Source organism: Tursiops truncatus, chromosome 11, assembly GCF_011762595.2.
Source record: "Tursiops truncatus isolate mTurTru1 chromosome 11, mTurTru1.mat.Y, whole genome shotgun sequence".
NCBI classification, from domain to species: domain Eukaryota; kingdom Metazoa; phylum Chordata; class Mammalia; order Artiodactyla; family Delphinidae; genus Tursiops; species Tursiops truncatus.
This window is the reverse complement of record NC_047044.1, coordinates 61,672,924-61,689,366: the sequence shown is the minus strand read 5'-3', so window position 1 is coordinate 61,689,366 and position 16,443 is coordinate 61,672,924. Positions and strand designations below refer to the sequence as shown.

At 46.1% G+C, this 16,443-nt stretch overlaps 1 protein-coding gene across 2 annotated transcripts; it reads right to left on the bottom strand.

Annotated features, from left to right (window-relative positions):
* Window positions 1-55: 55 nt before the first annotated feature.
* Window positions 56-16,440, bottom strand: CSRNP2 (cysteine and serine rich nuclear protein 2). 2 transcript variants are annotated; one of them, XM_019947212.3, is made up of 6 exons: window positions 16,156-16,440; window positions 15,333-15,505; window positions 11,216-11,452; window positions 9,666-9,925; window positions 6,190-6,486; window positions 56-4,627 (listed from the first exon to the last, which is right to left on the bottom strand). In XM_019947212.3, the coding sequence occupies exons 3-6, from the start codon at window positions 11,364-11,366 to the stop codon at window positions 3,707-3,709; spliced, it is 1,629 nt and encodes a 542-aa protein (XP_019802771.1). In that variant the 5' UTR covers window positions 11,367-11,452; window positions 15,333-15,505; window positions 16,156-16,440; the 3' UTR covers window positions 56-3,706. The 2 variants fall into 2 exon arrangements, with proteins under 2 accessions (XP_019802771.1, XP_004332554.2); XM_004332506.4 differs by lacking the exon at window positions 15,333-15,505.
* Window positions 16,441-16,443: the final 3 nt, after the last annotated feature.

Genomic DNA, 16,443 nt, shown 5'->3' with positions numbered 1-16,443 from the left:
CCGGGGCACGAAGCTGTGTCCCCTGCATCAGCAGGTGGACTCTCAACCACTGCGCCACCAGGGAAGCCCCGTTACAGCTGTTTTTGTTCAAGACAGTTTCTGGCTGATGAGGGGAACAGCACTACTTAAACTGGAGCCTTTATATCCATGCATGTACTTTGATGCCTCCGTCAGCACTTTGATATGACCAAAAATAGGGATTTTTATTTTTTGTTTCCCTCACAGGGCTAACCACTTCCCTTTTTTTCAAATCCTTTGAGCACCTTAACTTTTTTTTTTTTTTAAGTAAATAACTTATGGGAACATTCTAATGGAAAGATAAAAGAAAATACAAGCTCTTCTTGAATCAAGTGTTTACAGCCTTCCCCTCCCTCTCTTAACTTCTGGACTGGGCTACAGCCCCTGTGGATCTTAAACGCTTTGCTACTTCCACTGTGTTGCAGCGATCCAACTGTAGCTGACAGGGGCCGCCTTTGGGCCGTGGATCAATCCTGTAAGGTACTAATTACTGCCCAGCCCCAGAGACCAGGAGAGGTCTACTTTGAGATAGTAAGTTGGGTTCAGCTTTTGTCTGTGTGCATCAGTGACCTGTAGTAACTTATTGTAAACGCATGAAGCACTGTTTTTAAGCTCAAGTAAAGACTGCCTGCAACCAGTTGCTGGAAATTACTTATGCATACCCTAATCATTTTACTAAGGCTCCTTTTACAAGACTGACTGACATAAGCTAACTAATGGCAAGATAACTGGTTGGAATAGAACCTTCTGATGGGATGGAAATGACAAAGGAGCTAATTTGAAGTTGATCCTCTTGCTGGATTTTAAGATGGTAACCAGGAATAGAGAATTTCATATATATATATGTGTGTGTGTGTGTGTAAAGTAATGGAATTACAAAGTGGGCCCCAAGAGTAGGGACTGAGGAGGGAAAAGCTCCAGCAGGGCAGATCAAGGCCTGCTTCAGCTGAAAAGGTATGTTAGGGCATATGATGCAAGTCAAGCTCTTGATGCTCCAAAGAATGTTCTATTTTTCCACCATAAAACATTCCTATTGTTAACATTAATCCTTAACTGACCTAATTGGTTTTATATACAATGCTAGAGAAGCATCTTTTCTCTAACAAGTAACTGACTTGTGGTCTGCCAAGATAAAGAATAACACACCATTCTTTTGGATATTTCTTTAATATTACATTTAAATATTCTCTTTAAATACAGCATTATCACAATGTAAAGGACCTAAAAGGCAAAAAAAAAAAAAAAAATTTTTTTTCAGAGAACCAGACAAGCTTTGGATTCACATTGAAATACTACCTGCGTACAGTATGTGAGAAAGGAAATTGGAAAATAATTAAGCGTTGTAATAATCATTTTTTTATCTAGGCCTAGACTAAGCAGGACTGAAGCTCTCTGCCTCTGTGATCAGAGGCCTAGCCTTTCTAGCAACCATGAACTATAATTCTGTCCAACTCAGGTAGCACCAGAAACGAGATGGATCAGGTTTGTAGAAGAGGCCCTTTGCTTGACAAGACAGTTAATGCTAAACGTTAACATTTAGCATTTAAAAGCTTGGGATAGGTGAGTCAGAATTGCAGAGTTAATGAAGGGATGGACTTATATTAAACTAGTTTTTCAGAAAAATCAAATTATCTTGGAGGTTGGCAATGAGTCTAGTTAGATGCAAATTCTTGGTTTGAACCCAAATGTGTGTCTTACTGAACAGGTGAAATCCACTCCCTAGCTTAGGCTGGAGCCTTCCTAAGGAGGGAATGTACAACGCTCACCTTCACCTTCCAACACAAACTTCTAGAAAGATTTTTCTCCAAATTCCCAATTAAACTTCAGTCTTATATCTGAGGGGACCAGTCTAAGGTGGCAGAGTGTAGCTCAGTTCGGGATAGCACCTAGATCTCAGGTACTTCAGACTCTCAACTCCATTTCGAGACTAGAGAATGGGGAGAGATAAGGGCCTATGACTTATTAACTCCCCTGCAAATGTAAAACCCAACAAAAACAGGAATGAACAGGAGAGGCAGAATGCGTTAAAAGATGTAACTGTGTTAAATACGAGGTCTTTCAGGCTCAGTTTAGGTTTGATAGGTGAAATGCTGCTGCGATGTATGTGAAGGTTGCTTTCAGACACCAGGGCCTTAAGATCCCACAAGAAAAGGCTTTATGAGCAAGAGAAGTAGGAACAGTTAGCTCCTCCAGCAAAAAAAAAAAAGTTTTTTACTTTTTTTTTTCTGGTTAATAAACCATAGCAGTAATGAAGCATGGTGTAAAGGATGCTAAAGAGTGTTTTGCTCCCTACTGCCTCCCTCTTCAAACAGAGGCCATAAAAAAGAGAATGAAATAAAACAGGCAAAGGTAACTTTGCTAGTAAGAAGAATTCAGTGGTGGTCAATGGAGGACATCCAGGAACGTAAGCAGGACATAAGAGAACAGGAACCGTATCCCCCCTAATTCAGGTACAAACTGAATGTGAGTCCCACTCTAGACCTCAAAGGTTACAGTCAGAACCTGACTTCTTCAGAACCTGGAAGTTGTATGTAGCATTTAAGAACTGGTTTGGCCTCCAATCTTTATATATCGAGATGGGAGGGATCCAACAAGCATTTGCAGTTATTGGGGGTGAACAGTATAAGAATACAGTATAAGAACTCTAACCCTGTATATCCAAGAGGGACCATGAGGGCAGATACAAAAAGGAAACAAAAACTAGTTGGTGAACTTGCCACATTCTACATTCCTTTAAAGCTCAAATTGGGGTAGGGGGGACAACCTGGGTGAAAAAGCAAGCATGGCAAAAAGTCATCTTTCTAGACAGCAGCCTGTTCCTGCTGCCTCCTTTGGGCACAGGTTAATGCTCTACATAGGCCTCCCGTGGGACGTGTGAGCCCCAGACTAAAGCTGCCCAACGGAGCTGGGGTTAGACGTACACAGAGGACTCAGGCTCTCGATGCCACATCCCCAGCCAACCTAGCTCTTTCCCTGCAAAGGAAAAAGGACAGAGGGGTAAAAAAAACAAGACCAGTTTAACTCTAGTACCTAAGAACATGTGAAAGAAACAATTCAAGTTAAGACCAGGAATCCCCAGTGTGGGGAACAGGTCAGAGAACACCAAACATGTCAAATATTAACTTATTTACCAAATAGGGGCCCAGGGAACGCAGGTTAAATTTATATAGATCCTGGATGTTTTGTACAGAAGCAGAGACCCTTTCACCCCCTCCTCTCTAGACTCAACCAGCTGATTCCAACTGTATTATTATGATACACCAAAGTGGGATATCAGAGTAACCACTGAGGAAAATGAGCTTGTTCCCCGCCTGGAGCTCAGGAGAGGGAAGGGGCTCTGTCATGCTGTTCCAATTGTTGTGTTCTGGTCCCTACGTGAACAGCTGTTTGAATTACCCAGCTTCTCCTGTGAGATCGTAGTGCGGTTCCAACGGCCCAGAAAGCTCAGTATGCAGCCTCCTCTGCCCCAAGACTCTATCCCCAGATCGAGCTGAGGCTGGTCTCCTTGGTTCTGTTGGCCCTGTAAAAAATACTTGTACAGACAATCCTTTCCTACCCGTTCCCCAAAGACCCCAATAAAATAACATGGGAGCAGCAGCTGCTTCTACAGTTTTGTTTTTGAAATGGTGTTAGATAAAATAAGGGAATAAATAGAGAATGGGTAAGAGGCATAATCTCCATCCCTGTGTCACACTGCCAGAGGGAGCTCCAGGGAAGGCTCTTCAGGGGGCCGGTCCTCGTTCTGCCGTGCGGTCTCCACCACACAGCCCTCTTCGTTGTCCGTGCGCAAGGGGAGGTTTGAGGGGCACCAAGAGGGGCGGAAGTCTTCATCCTCAGGCTCCTCGGGGTTACGATCTTCGGGCACTAGAGCTTCTAGAGTGGATGTTTTCCCCACCTCTGACTTACAGAGGGCAGCCGGGTCTGTGGGGCCACAAGCCACCAGTGAGGTAACCGGGAGAGAGAAGACACTCAGATCCTTCTCCTTGGGGAACGAGGGCGGGACTTCTTCCGTACCAGGCTCTCCTTTCACCCCCAGGACTGGCCTCTGCTCCACCTGGTAGTAGACCAGGGGCCCACTGTTCAAGTAGGATGGGTTGTTCACGGCTGAGGCAGTTGGCTGGTCTGAGTTCTCGGCAAAACACAGCACGGAGGAGCCTGGGGGCAGCTGAGCCTGGATGAGGATGGGGGCTGTCAGGCCCGGGCACAGCTCTTCGGGAACAGCCAGGGGCTCCTCCAGGATGCACACGCCCAGGCTCTCCATGCTGGAGTCCAGGCTGGCACTGGAGCCGCTCGGGTCCTCCTCCGCCTGGAGCCGCTCCAGCTCCTCCGCACTCTGCAAGTGCAGCACCGCCGTCTCATTCTCAGCGATGAACTCCTGGAAGTCCTGTGTCTCTGAGCCCTGTGCTGCCGCCAGGCTGCAGCTGGCAGTGGGGGAGGGCTCCTCATCTGGGGCTGGCAGGCGGCTCACCTGCCGCTTGCTCTCCAGCTCCAGCTTCATGATGGTGTGGAGGTAATGAGTCCGGACCCGGATTGGGTTGAATTCAATGCGCCCAGCCATGTTCCCACAGCCGTCCCGGGAGCAGCCACATGGAAAGGACATGCGATCCACCTGAGGAGGGGACAAGGAGGTTGAGGCCAGATGAGATACGAGACGTTAGCTGGCGAACACAGGGAGTCAGGGTTTGAGGTCCTCTTACAAGAGAAACAACCAATTCAAAACACAAGCTGCAGCGTGAGCCACCAGAGCACTAGATGGGAGTTATCAGACCACCTGCCTTTCCATTCTAGCACAGCCACTAATTAGTAGTGTGACCTCAAGAAAGTCATTTCTCTCTCTAGGGCTTTGTTTCCTCTTCTAAATAAAAAGAAGACAAAGATCACGTGAAAGGGCCCTTCCAGTCAAAAGACCAGGGATACCTCTCTGAAAGCTGACAGTTCACAGAGAAAAGAAATGTGTATGCCTCAGAGACTTTTCCAGAACCTACCTACTTTATTAAGAAAACAAAAGGCCAGGGCCCAAGCCTACTGTGTTCTTTGATGACAGGGATGGGAAAGGAGGTAGAAGATCTCGCTAGTCCAAAGCAATACATAATGGGGAAACTAGGCAAAGGTGCCTTTGCCAAGGTGCTATACTGAAGGTTTGAACAAAATAATGACCAGCTTTTCACTACCTGCTTCATTTTCCCTTGATGGTTGGCCAGCTTGGTTTGGAAGTAGTTATCAAGATAATTAACTTCTACACCAGGGATATCTGGAAAGGAGATGCTTTCTACCTCCTTATCTCCCTTTTGAATCCCCCAAATGAAAACACCCCATACGTATCAAAAATAAAATTAAAAATGTGAGAAGACAAATAAGTCTTCTGTACAAATACAGTGTCTTCCTATGAAATCAGCTTCTAGAACTCTCCCTTCCAGTTCTTAGGAACAATCCATTTCTTAGGACTGTCCTCAGGTCTGTGTGTAACAGAGTGATTCATTACAGGACTCAGTCTGAAAAGCATTATCTGGTCGGACCTGCTATAGCTATCTGATACCAACCTGAAAATAAGAAAGAAAAGGTTAAGATAACTCCAACCACAAGGACTCAGCACCACAGCCTCAGTATACAGGTTCCAGATAAATGTCATTCTTTGGGATGGTACTGCCATTTTCAGTTGAGATGTGTCTTCCAAACTGTCCCTTGTCAGAAGGCCCTCTGGGGGATGACGCTTTCTATCTCTTAGGACACTATGGATTTAAGCCCAAATCTGATCCTGAATTAGATTCTGAGGACTATTCTGATTTTTACAAAATTGGAGTAGAGGTACTGTGAATAAGTGTTTGTAGGATAAAATCTAAAGGCCTACCTCAGTTCTCTGCTTCCACTTACCTCAAGGAATCAGTCCACATTCAAGGACAGCTATTAAATATTAAACTCACTAACCCCCGTTCCTCCATGTGCCAGCAACTGCTGCTTATCACCTCTGAAGTGAGATACACAGAAAAAAAAAGATCATTGCTATCTCCACAGCCTAAGAATCCCGTCATACTTGTTTTCTTTGTTGGTGGAGGAGGGCTGTAGAACTGAAGTGTTCACCTGTGCATGGGCATCTCCCACATTCACTGGCACCCACACTAGACACCCCTGACTCTAGGGTGGATATACTATCACAGCAAAATGTGGACCGACCTGGCATTTAATCCCAGCCTGGCTACAGGCACACGCTTCCGGGTCACAATACAGTCGACAGTCACAACCACACTCTTCCCGTGACAGTCGGATGGCTCGAAGTTCTTGCTTCTCTTCAGCATCGATGCGGTGGACCCCAGAAGCCCTCAGCAGGGCCCGTCGCCGTTTGGTGGGCAGAGGCTGCAGGAAGAAGTAATCATCCACCTCCACGTTTTCCACGTCAATATCTTCATCTGAAACATCATCCAATGTCAGGCAGTCGGCCTCCACCGACTCCACTGTCCCGTTCTTGGTCAGCTGCCAAGAGACAGAGCACTATCAGCAGGAGCCTTCCCACCGGGTGCACCTAGAGCAGCTTGGGCCAAGGGAACTTTCTGCCGTGACGGAGATATCCGTGCCGCCCATCCCGACGCACGTGTGGCTACCGAGCACTATAAATGGGGCTAGTGCAACTGAGAAACTGAACTTTTACCTTTATTTAATTTTAATTACGTATAAACAGCCACTAGTATGGCTGGTGGCTACCGTACAGGATAGAGTCGGTGAAGAGAACAGTTCTAGAGCAGGAAGACAGGAAGCCTGTGCAGCTCTAACACCAGCCCGTCAACACAAGGGACATCACCTTTCTGGATCAACGCTTCGTAAAACCTCTGTCTCACCTTCCCTCCCAGAAGATGATCTTTTCCCACAAATATACCCTCCATTCCCAGGCTTGTGTCCCTTAGCTTCGGCTAACCTGCCTTCTCATACACGGAAGAAGAGAAGGTATTTCAATGGCTGTATGTTCCTTGGATGTAAACAACCTTGCAAAACACCCTTCAGTTTGCACCCTAAAGGACCCCAAACCACACTGTGGGAAGAAGAGTACATTAAAGTATAGCACAAGACTACCTACCAGTCTTTGTCAATGAACCTGAATCCCCACAGTGTGAATAATTATCTGTGCATACACAGAAGAGCTTCATTTTATGTGGAGGAGAAAAAAAATGAGGAAGTTATTAATGGCTGTCAAGAAAGCCCTCACTTCCAAGCCACGCCTAGAAGAAATATATTCTTTCTCCTTTCTTTTTTTTTGGCCGTGCCGCGTGGCTTGTGGGATCTTAGTTCCCCAACCAGGGACTGAACCTGGGCCCTCGGCAGTCAAAGCACCAAGTCCTAACCACCAGGGAATTCCCTCTTTCTCCTTCCTAATCCTTTTTTATTTGGTTTCAAAAAAAGTCTGTGTGTGAGGCAGGGTGGCATACATGATACTGAGTGTACTCTCTGCAGGCAGAAATCTGGGTTCTCTGGATAAGAAGGACAGAGAGCCAGGAAAGGGGATCTTAGTGGAAGGACAGGCTGAAGACAATCTGTGGCTGAATGAGTTTTGAAAACTCACTAGAGAATTCAGGTAAAGAAAACGAGGCCTCACAATCCCCAGGGCTCTGGAAGGTACTAGCAGGATAAAAGCCAAGCTTTTGGCAGGTTTGGCTTTTTCATCAGCCAGCCAAAAAAGTGCTGGTAAAGGAACAACTCCTGGGAGAGACGTGATGCAAGAGACCTGGCTAGTAAGGCATACACCTGTTTTGTTTGTTTGTTTGTTTGGGGGGAGATGATAAGAGAAATGAGAGAAATAAAGTGGTGCTTCTGGGGATCCCCTAGACTATTATTTCTGTCCCAGGCAGGCCAACTACGAGGGGCCTTTCCACAGACTTTAGCATTGCTCCTGCCTGTTTCACCAGGGTTGGCCTCCTCCGAAGCACCCTCCCTCCTTGCTATCCTCTCAAAGGAAAGAGATGAGACATGCAATAGAAAGAAACCCATGTAGATATGAGAATTTAATATATTCTAACAGAGGTGGCATTTCAAATCAGTAAGGAAAAGACTCTTCTAGTCATTAAACGGTATTGGGACAACTGTATATTCTTTTGAAAAAAAAGTAAGTTAGATTCCCAATTCATACTATTCATAATAATGAATTCCATATGGATAAAAGGCCAAAAAAAGTGATAAAATATTAGAAAAATGATAGGTACTAATACTGATGCAAAGCAGCAGCAGCTTTTTTTTGGAGGGGGTGGAAGTCCAAAGGGAAAACAAATATTAGATGGCATATGGGAGAGGCAAAATGTATATTTTTTGAGACCAACTGCCTCCCCTATAGAGTGCTAAGGAAGGAAAAATTTCTAAGAAAAGAGTAAAGTGGAGCAAAGTAAGGGTGTTCTCTCGACACAGAAGATGTATTAGATGCCACCATTGTGCTGCTCACTAAATCTGCTTAATAAGTAGCAGTCCTGTTTCTCAGTCTCAAGTTTGCCTGGCTTTGTCCCTAGACCTCCTACAAGGGAGGACACAGAACAGGGTGTCTGCTTTGACATGTCATCCCTCTACCAGATTTAGGGGAGATGTTTCTTCTTAGGGAATAGGAAGAAAACCTTCATTACAAATGATAAGAAGAGTGTTTATCTGCCCACCTGTTGCTATAGCAGCAGGAAGGTGATAGGGTCAGTGACGGAATTCCTCAGACAGAAGAAAGGGAAGCCTGAATGTCCTTCTAGTTAGAAAAACAGGTGTTAAGTCTTTAGGCGTAGACTTCGGGCAGCAGACATAGAGCTCTCAAAGGGAGAGAGCAGCGAGATCTGGTTCACATACATCCTCTGCCACCAGTTCTCCAACCCTACCACATTCTGGTGTGTCTCATTAGGATTTCACCCACAACCCTGGAAATAATGCAGCCACCTGTTTTAATGTGGGTCCGCATACTTTGAGCCCAGAAGAACTTGGCCAGGCCTGAAGCAGTGTTCTCCAAATTTGGAACTAGGAACTCTGGGGGCAATTTTTGCAGACTGGTGGCAACTATGGCTGTGGAGTGCCAAGCAGTGCCGAGAGCAAACGTGTAACTATAAAGAGCCATCTGAGATGGGTCTTCCAGCCCTGTTCTCCTCCTAAACTTGAAGAGCTGGTGTGGCATCAGACTGCAGGCCCAGTACTAAACAGATCGAAATAACTATTTGGTAATGCTATTGTTTATACCCGAAAAACTATCATCTAGCAATGGGAGTTACAGAATCAGCAGGATCCTTTCAGAGGATGTAAAAGACCCCAAACCTGTTCTGTGCATCAGGCCAATGGACAATCATCTGACGAGAAACTGAAACACTGCTTCCTCAGGGTCCAGGGGTGGCAGACTTGAATACCTTCAGGTATTCACACCTTAAACTTTAAAAACACTTGCAGAGCGGGTGAGAATAGAGAATTCTAGGGAAGCCATTTTGCTATCTCTGCTAGACTCCCTACCAGAGACAAAAAGAATGGCATCTCAGACTGAGATTTGAATCCAAATCTGAGATTTCTCACTAGAAAGATACGGAATCTCTATGTACCAAAGGCAACAGTCCAAAACCGAAACAAAACAAAAATACCACATGATAGACCTAGACGGTTTCCTGCTTTATCTTGGCACATGGGAAGTACCAGACCCTAGACCCCTTAGGCACCTTCATCTTCTTGGCGTGGAGCTTCTCCTCCTTCAGGTGTTCACGGAGAATCTCCCGATGGTTCACCTCCTGCTCCTGAGCAAACTCACAGAGCGTGTAGCTGCGTACAGAGTTATGGCGCTGGGCCATGCCCAGAGAGCTGCCGCCCTGGCTGGGCACGCTGGTGAAACCCTGGCGCCGGGCAAAGTAGTACACAGTCACCTGGTCAAAGCGCACATTCTTCCTCCGCAGCTGCTTCTGCCGCTTCAGGATGGATGTGGCTGAGAAGGGAGCACAGAAAGAAAACTTTTAACCCAGAGATGGCCTGTTTGGGGACCTCATTCTTTCTCATTCATCTAGGCTCTCAACTCTTCTCCAAAAGTGCTCCCTGTAGGAGCACTTTTAGAAGGTCTAGAGACCTTCCTAATTTTCAAATCTTAAAAGCACAGTGGGAAGGGACCTTGACCATCTGCTGGTCCATACCACTGCCTCCAGACTGACTTCACCCAAACAGATGATCACAAAATCTATTTTTAGACATCAGCTGGGAAGAGAATCTCTAGGTAATCTTTTCAGGATGTAATAATCTACATAGCTTCACTGTCCAATACAGCAGCTACTAGCCACATGTGGGCAATTTAAATTAATTAAAGTGAAATAAACCTTAAAATTTAGCTCCTCCGTTACAATAATCACAACTCAAGTGCTCAATGGTCACATGTGGCTAATGGCTGTCATACTGGACAGTGCAGATATAGAACATTTCTATAACAGAACATTCTTTTGGATGGTGTTTTGTTGTTGTTTTGGCCGCACCACATGGCTTGCGGGATCTCAGTTCCCTGACCAGGGACTGAACCCGGGCCACAGCAGTGAAAATGCCGAATCCTAACCACTAGACGACCAGGCAACACCCCCTGGATAGTGTTGCTCTATAGCAGGAGATGGCAAACTTCTTCTGTAAAGGTCCAGGTAGTAAATATTTTAGGCTTTGCAAGCCATGAGGTCTCTGTTGCCAACTACCACTCAATTCTGCCACTGTAGCATGAAAAGCCATCGTAGACACTGGGTGTGGCTGTGTTCCAATAAAACTTTATTTACAAAAACAGGCAGTGAGCCAGATTTAGCCCACAGACAACCCCCGATCTACAGAACCCGAAGTTCTTTCCAAGAAACTAATTGAACCATAAGAATTAAGAAGTGTGGAGATGCCCCAGTTGTCCAGGCAGTAAGCATTTATGTCCTGCTAGAGCTACAATTTTGTGGAACTCTATAGGACTCTAGTGGGGAAGCGTAGACTCCTAGACAACTCCTTCTTCAGTTTAATCCAACCCATTCTGCGGACTCACAAAGCACAGCACAAGTAAAATCAGCTAGAATAATTCACATTTAATATAAGTCTATGATATTAGAGCAATGAGGTCCTCCAAAGAGCAAGGCTGAGCTACGTGTGGGAGAGATTACGAATAAGGGCAAATCCCCAAGCTGGACAAAGGGTGTCTCAAAGAGCTGCAATGGGCTCCAGTGCTTGGGGTACATGGAGGTAGGCAGGGAGGGAGCAGCTCACTCACGTGTGAAGCTGGCAGTTGTGGGAGGATTGAGGCTGTCGCAGCTGTCAGCGCTGTCACTGCTGGAGATCTCATCATCGGAGTTGGAAACTGATGAACCCACATCCACATCATCAAACTTCCTCTTGAGACCCGAGCCCGTGAATGCATCCATTGGTTTCAAAGGGGTTTCCTTGGGGAACCCACCACGTTGGCCCCAAAGCCCCTGCTCACCACCAGTCAGCCAGGTGCATTAGGATTCTGCCCAGGGGAAAAGAGGAATCAGCACTCCTGTCCTAAGACAGACCCCTCCCAAGTCTATACACACGGCTCTCCAACTGAAGAAAGCACCCGAGCTAGCACTGATGTCTGCTCTCTAGAAACAACGTCATCTCTCTCCAGCCAGCACTCTCCTACTTTTGTCTCTCCCCAGCCCTCCAGTCTCAGTCACTCTTAGGATAATGAGATGACTAGCGGCAGCACCTTCCCAGTGGAGTGAAGGCCTTTGCTTCCAAGCCGGCTGGCCTCTAGGCTTCATTAGCCCTGGGGTAACAGTTGCTGCTCTTCTGCTCACCCAGGAGAGCTCTCCACGGGGTCAGCAGGAGGGACTGGGGATCAAAGGCAGAATTAGGCTGTGCCTAAACCTAGACTAGATCCAATTATTATTCCTAGTGGAAATATAGCCTGGCATTTCCTAAAGCGTATCCATTAAATAAACTAGTTCCATAGATATTAATAGCTTTTACATGGAAATGGAACCGCTGTGTCAAAATACTTTAGAAAACTGCTTATGGAAGACCTTTTAGAGGCTTTTAATATGCTAATGAACCTGGTGAAGGGTGGGAGGAAATAGAATGCAGCGTTTTGCACCCATGATTAAGGAACCCTTTGTTTCTAGAGCATCTTGGTGGGGGGCAAATGATCCTGGGAACACACTTCGGGAAATACTGCTCTAGGCTTTCAATTTCAAAGTATATTGGCAGTCAGGGAAATGCTTTACCCAGATCTTCACAAATGTAAAGTGTCTCACCAGCCTCCTAAAAAGGTCAAATTGGGTTCTAAAGAATGGACTGAAGATTAGAATCTGCACTGGCTTCAAAACCCAGACTCTTTCCCAATCGCCTACTGCTCCATAAAATAGGGCTCAGCTGACCTACCATCATCCTCTGTGCAAGGAAGACGTAGCTTTACAATCTTTGCCCTCTAATAAAGAAACCAGCAAGGGCACAACAAACAGCAGAAGGAGTGACAATTTATTCTGGTTACATTGACATGGCAGGCAGTGTTTTCAACATGCTGCCACTCAACCAAGGAATCTGGGATATTCCATTTCCCAGGTACAAATCTTTCTCCTCCATCTTTGGACTTAAATTCCCAAGGATATGAATCTGCTCAGCAGAAACGCTGTCAAAGCTGGAGCCACAAGTGATGATCTGAAACCTCCCTGCTTTTGCCTCAGTAATGCCAGAATCTCCCCAGACTATGATCTCACTAGTTGCTAATTATGCAGCAGGAATAACAACACTGCCCAGAAAGCCAGGGCTGCATTACTGCAGAGCAGCTACCCAGAATATACTGTGGTGTCAAGAGATGCCTGCTACAGAGCTGTTTTTCTGGACTGTCTCTTGGAAGCGATTTGCCTGCTCTTGGGTCAGCTCTACACAGTCAACCAGACCTAATAAGTACTTTAGGAACTTCCTAATTTATCTAGCCAAATCTCATCAAAATTCTGCATTCAAGTCACAAGATGCACCTAAGAAACCTGTCATCATAGGTCTCAGAAAAGCACATTCCTGAAATAAACTGGCCAGAAAGAAAATAATCAAGCACTAGATAAGAATTGTAATTAAATTTAAAAATGAAACCAAAGTATCAATTTTGTTCTTCAGGTTACTGATCTTACCATCAGAGGTCACATTCCTAGGACATGGGTAAGAATGGAGACAGCCAAGGACTTTTATGGGTTAAGATTTCAGCTGGGCTTAAAGATACCTATTAACTAACAAATTTCTCATTCCATTCTATTACTGGGGGAGGGGAGACCTTTGCTATTGAGTACATATGTGGGTGGAATAAAAAAAATAAAAGAATGTTGACCACTGAATTTAATATTTCCTCCCCACTTAAAAATCTTATCGACCACATGAAAAAGCAGACTGAGCTCAAAATCCTTCTCAGAAAGGACGTAAGTCTGACTTCAGTTTTAACTAAGATCCAGTTAGTGTTGCTACTAGGAAGTGCCTTTTTCCTCAGCCTGGAAGCACTCGGGGATTGACAACTGGAAGCAAATGTGCACCCTGTCCTTTGTTCAGGTGTCCCTTTGCTTCTGGTAGTGTGGTTGCCTTTGAATATTTCCTGCGGGAGGCTGGGTCTGGTCCAAGATCATCTTTTACTATGAGGATTCTCCACTGTCTTAACCCAGGTACCCTCAGGGCATCCCTTCTCTTCAGGTCACTTTTTGTGCACTCTCTTGCAGCCAGGATTGCAGGCTGCTTGTTCTATTCTCTTTCTCTCTTTTTTCTACGTCTTCCTCACTTCCACTTCTGGAGTAAAGGTTTCTGGGCAATGACAAGAGGCAGGTAAGAAAGTAGAAAAAAGATGTGAAACCTAGAAAAAAAGTATTTTCCTTAAAATGTCTGAATGGCTATATATGTAAATAATGTCCATATTGACTGAGCTCTCTTTACCCTATCCAGGATGTTAGCATCATTTTTTCTGCCATTAACCCATTCTTAAAAAAAAAAATCCAACGATTCTGTCCTGACAACCAATATAAGTTTAAATTTCAACCCAGCTCTCCTCATCCAACTCTCTGGTGTGAACTTGACTTGTTAGATAAAGATGTCCACTGGGCACCAAGAAACCTCCCATCCACTTCCACTGTGGCCTGAAGAAATCTTTCTCTGAAATAGCAACAACAAGAATGGGTTCCACTTTCCAGTTCATCAATTCAACTTCCTTTCAAACCACAATTAGAAGTCAGTCATTCCCACTTCTCTCAACTATTTATTCATTGGCAGAGGATCAGTGCTTATGTTCGAGAAAAACACTTCTAAGTTATACTCCAAGCACTTAAACCCATACAGAAATAAACACGATGAGACTGGAAATGCAGGTCATAACTGACAGTTAACTGTCAAAATGACGAACTCAAACAACAAATGCTTTTGGAGAAAATAATGCAAACCTCTATAAAAGCTTTTATGCCAGTAAAATGAAAGGTCAACTGACCCTTTCTAGCTACATGTCTTTCTGTCTTTTCTCAAGTGTTTCTACTAGTTGAACATTTCCCAAAGGTACATGAAATAATTTAGATCCATAGTATATAGAAGTTTTTAGGCTAGCACCAAATAAAATAGATCTATATCATATCTGTACTTTAGTATTAGACTTAAGCCTTTTCAGGCCTATGTGGATTCCTATAACCACCCCCAAAAACAAAAGCCCAAATACGTGAGACTAGCAGAAAAGGAACTGCCCCTCCCCCCAATTTTGTGGATGCAGAATGTATTGACAAAGTTTAGGTAATGAAAGCCTCTCTCATAAATGAGTCCAAAATAAGACAAGGTACATCTCACAGGGGAAGGCCTCTCTACTCAAGTGAAACCCAACCTGCTAAAGGTCAAGGGCCAAAAATCTCTAGTAAGATCGTCAGTGCTACCAGCTGTAGGGTTAGAGGAAGGCAGGCTTGCTGCTAAGTGTCAGGATCAACCTAAATAAGATGACAGGTCCTGTTTCTCCTTTTACAAAACACTGTGAGTTGCTTCTCAAATACTATGAATTTCGTGGATCCATGTGTCCGTGTGATTACCAGGATCGTGAACTTACAAAGTGCTCAAGTGAAAACATCTTGTTTAAACTAGGTATTTCAGGGAAGCCTCCCTCCATCCGTCACTCCCTGGTTTTCATCCCTTCACTGACACAAGGTTAGAATTTGGCTTTCCATGTTTAACCTCCCATCGTATGAAGGACATGAGATCTTTGTGGTAGAAATGGAACATGATGCTGCAGGAGCCATTAACTCTCAAGGATATCCAGTCATTTATAAATCTGGCACACACCAACATCCTCCTGGCTTTGGACATTTGCAAAATGGAAAGTCAGTAAAGAAAAGGAAAATCTGAATCAACTATGGATTTACCTTGAACTGAAAACTGCAGGACAAGGGGACACTGTGTCTCTTAGGGATAACTTCTAACGTTTCATACTGAAGAACGGTTTGTGTGTCACACTGCCACTCTAAACCCCTTTAAAAGGATGAATCAAGACCATGGCACTAAAAGGAATGGATGGCAGTCAGCTGCGTGTTTGGGCCTGTGAAAAAAGATCAAGCTAGCAACCAGGGAAAGTGATGCTTTCGTTTTCCCACACAACGCCAGAAAAAATGGGAGACATCAGGAACCTGGGTTGAAAGGACATGTCAAGTCACCAGTTCCCCTTAACGGACACCCCCGCTGAACCCTTCAGCTCCGGGGCACCTTTCCTGATCCCTGCTAACCTTCCCGCTCATTCCAATCGTCTGCAGCCCCTACCCGGTTTCCCATCCCTTCCTGCCTGCTACTCACAAATTCCCAACCACTCCTCCCACATTTTCCTCTATTTCCCCCCTCCCCTTCCTTCACTTCCCTCCATCGTACATCATCTCCACTCCATTCCGAACTCAACCCGCATCCGAATTCCTGCCGGCTTCGAAGCCCGCCCGTCGGTCTCACTCAAGCTGCCCCCGCAGTCCGGGCCCGCGTCCTCCGTGCCCCTCGCTCCCACGCCTCTCCCGACTCCTTCCCTTCCCAGCGGCGCCCTAGCTCCCCGCCCTCCCCCGCCGACCGCTCCCGTTCGTGGCTCCCTCATTTCTGACCCCTCCATCCCCGCGGCTCTGGGTTGACCACTCCTCCACAGCTGCCGGGAGGCCGATCCCGAGAAAGGACAAGGCGGCACCCTCCGCCCCGCACCCCCAGGCCCATTACCGGCTCCGCCGCAGCTGCCTCCTCCTGTGATGGTCTCTGCCGCCCCCGCTGCCGCCGCCGTCGCCGCCCTAGCCCGAGTGGGAAGGAGGGAGGAGAGAGCGAGTCCCGGGGCCGCGGAGACGGTCTGGGAGTTCCCAAGGCGGCAGGGCGGGGAGAGACGGTGGGTGGGCAGGTCGGCCGGCAGGCGGCGGAGGACGGGCGGCGCCGGCAACTCGGGCGCCCCCGGCAGCAGCCGCCCAGAACCGCCCCGGCTCCGGCTAACAATAGGCTTTGGCCGCAGCGCTCAGG

What these genes read in the sequence shown, in the direction of transcription:
- CSRNP2 (XM_019947212.3), bottom strand. Translation starts at nt 11,366, where the DNA reads ATGGATGCATTCACGGGCTCGGGTCTCAAGAGGAAGTTTGATGATGTG. An exon ending in CACAACTGCCAGCTTCACAC is followed by an intron (nt 9,926 to 11,215) that starts GTGAGTGAGCTG and finishes CTCCCTTCTCAG; the next exon opens with CCACATCCATCCTGAAGCGG. An exon ending in AGGCTGGGATTAAATGCCAG is followed by an intron (nt 4,628 to 6,189) that starts GTCGGTCCACAT and finishes TCCCCTCCTCAG; the next exon opens with GTGGATCGCATGTCCTTTCC.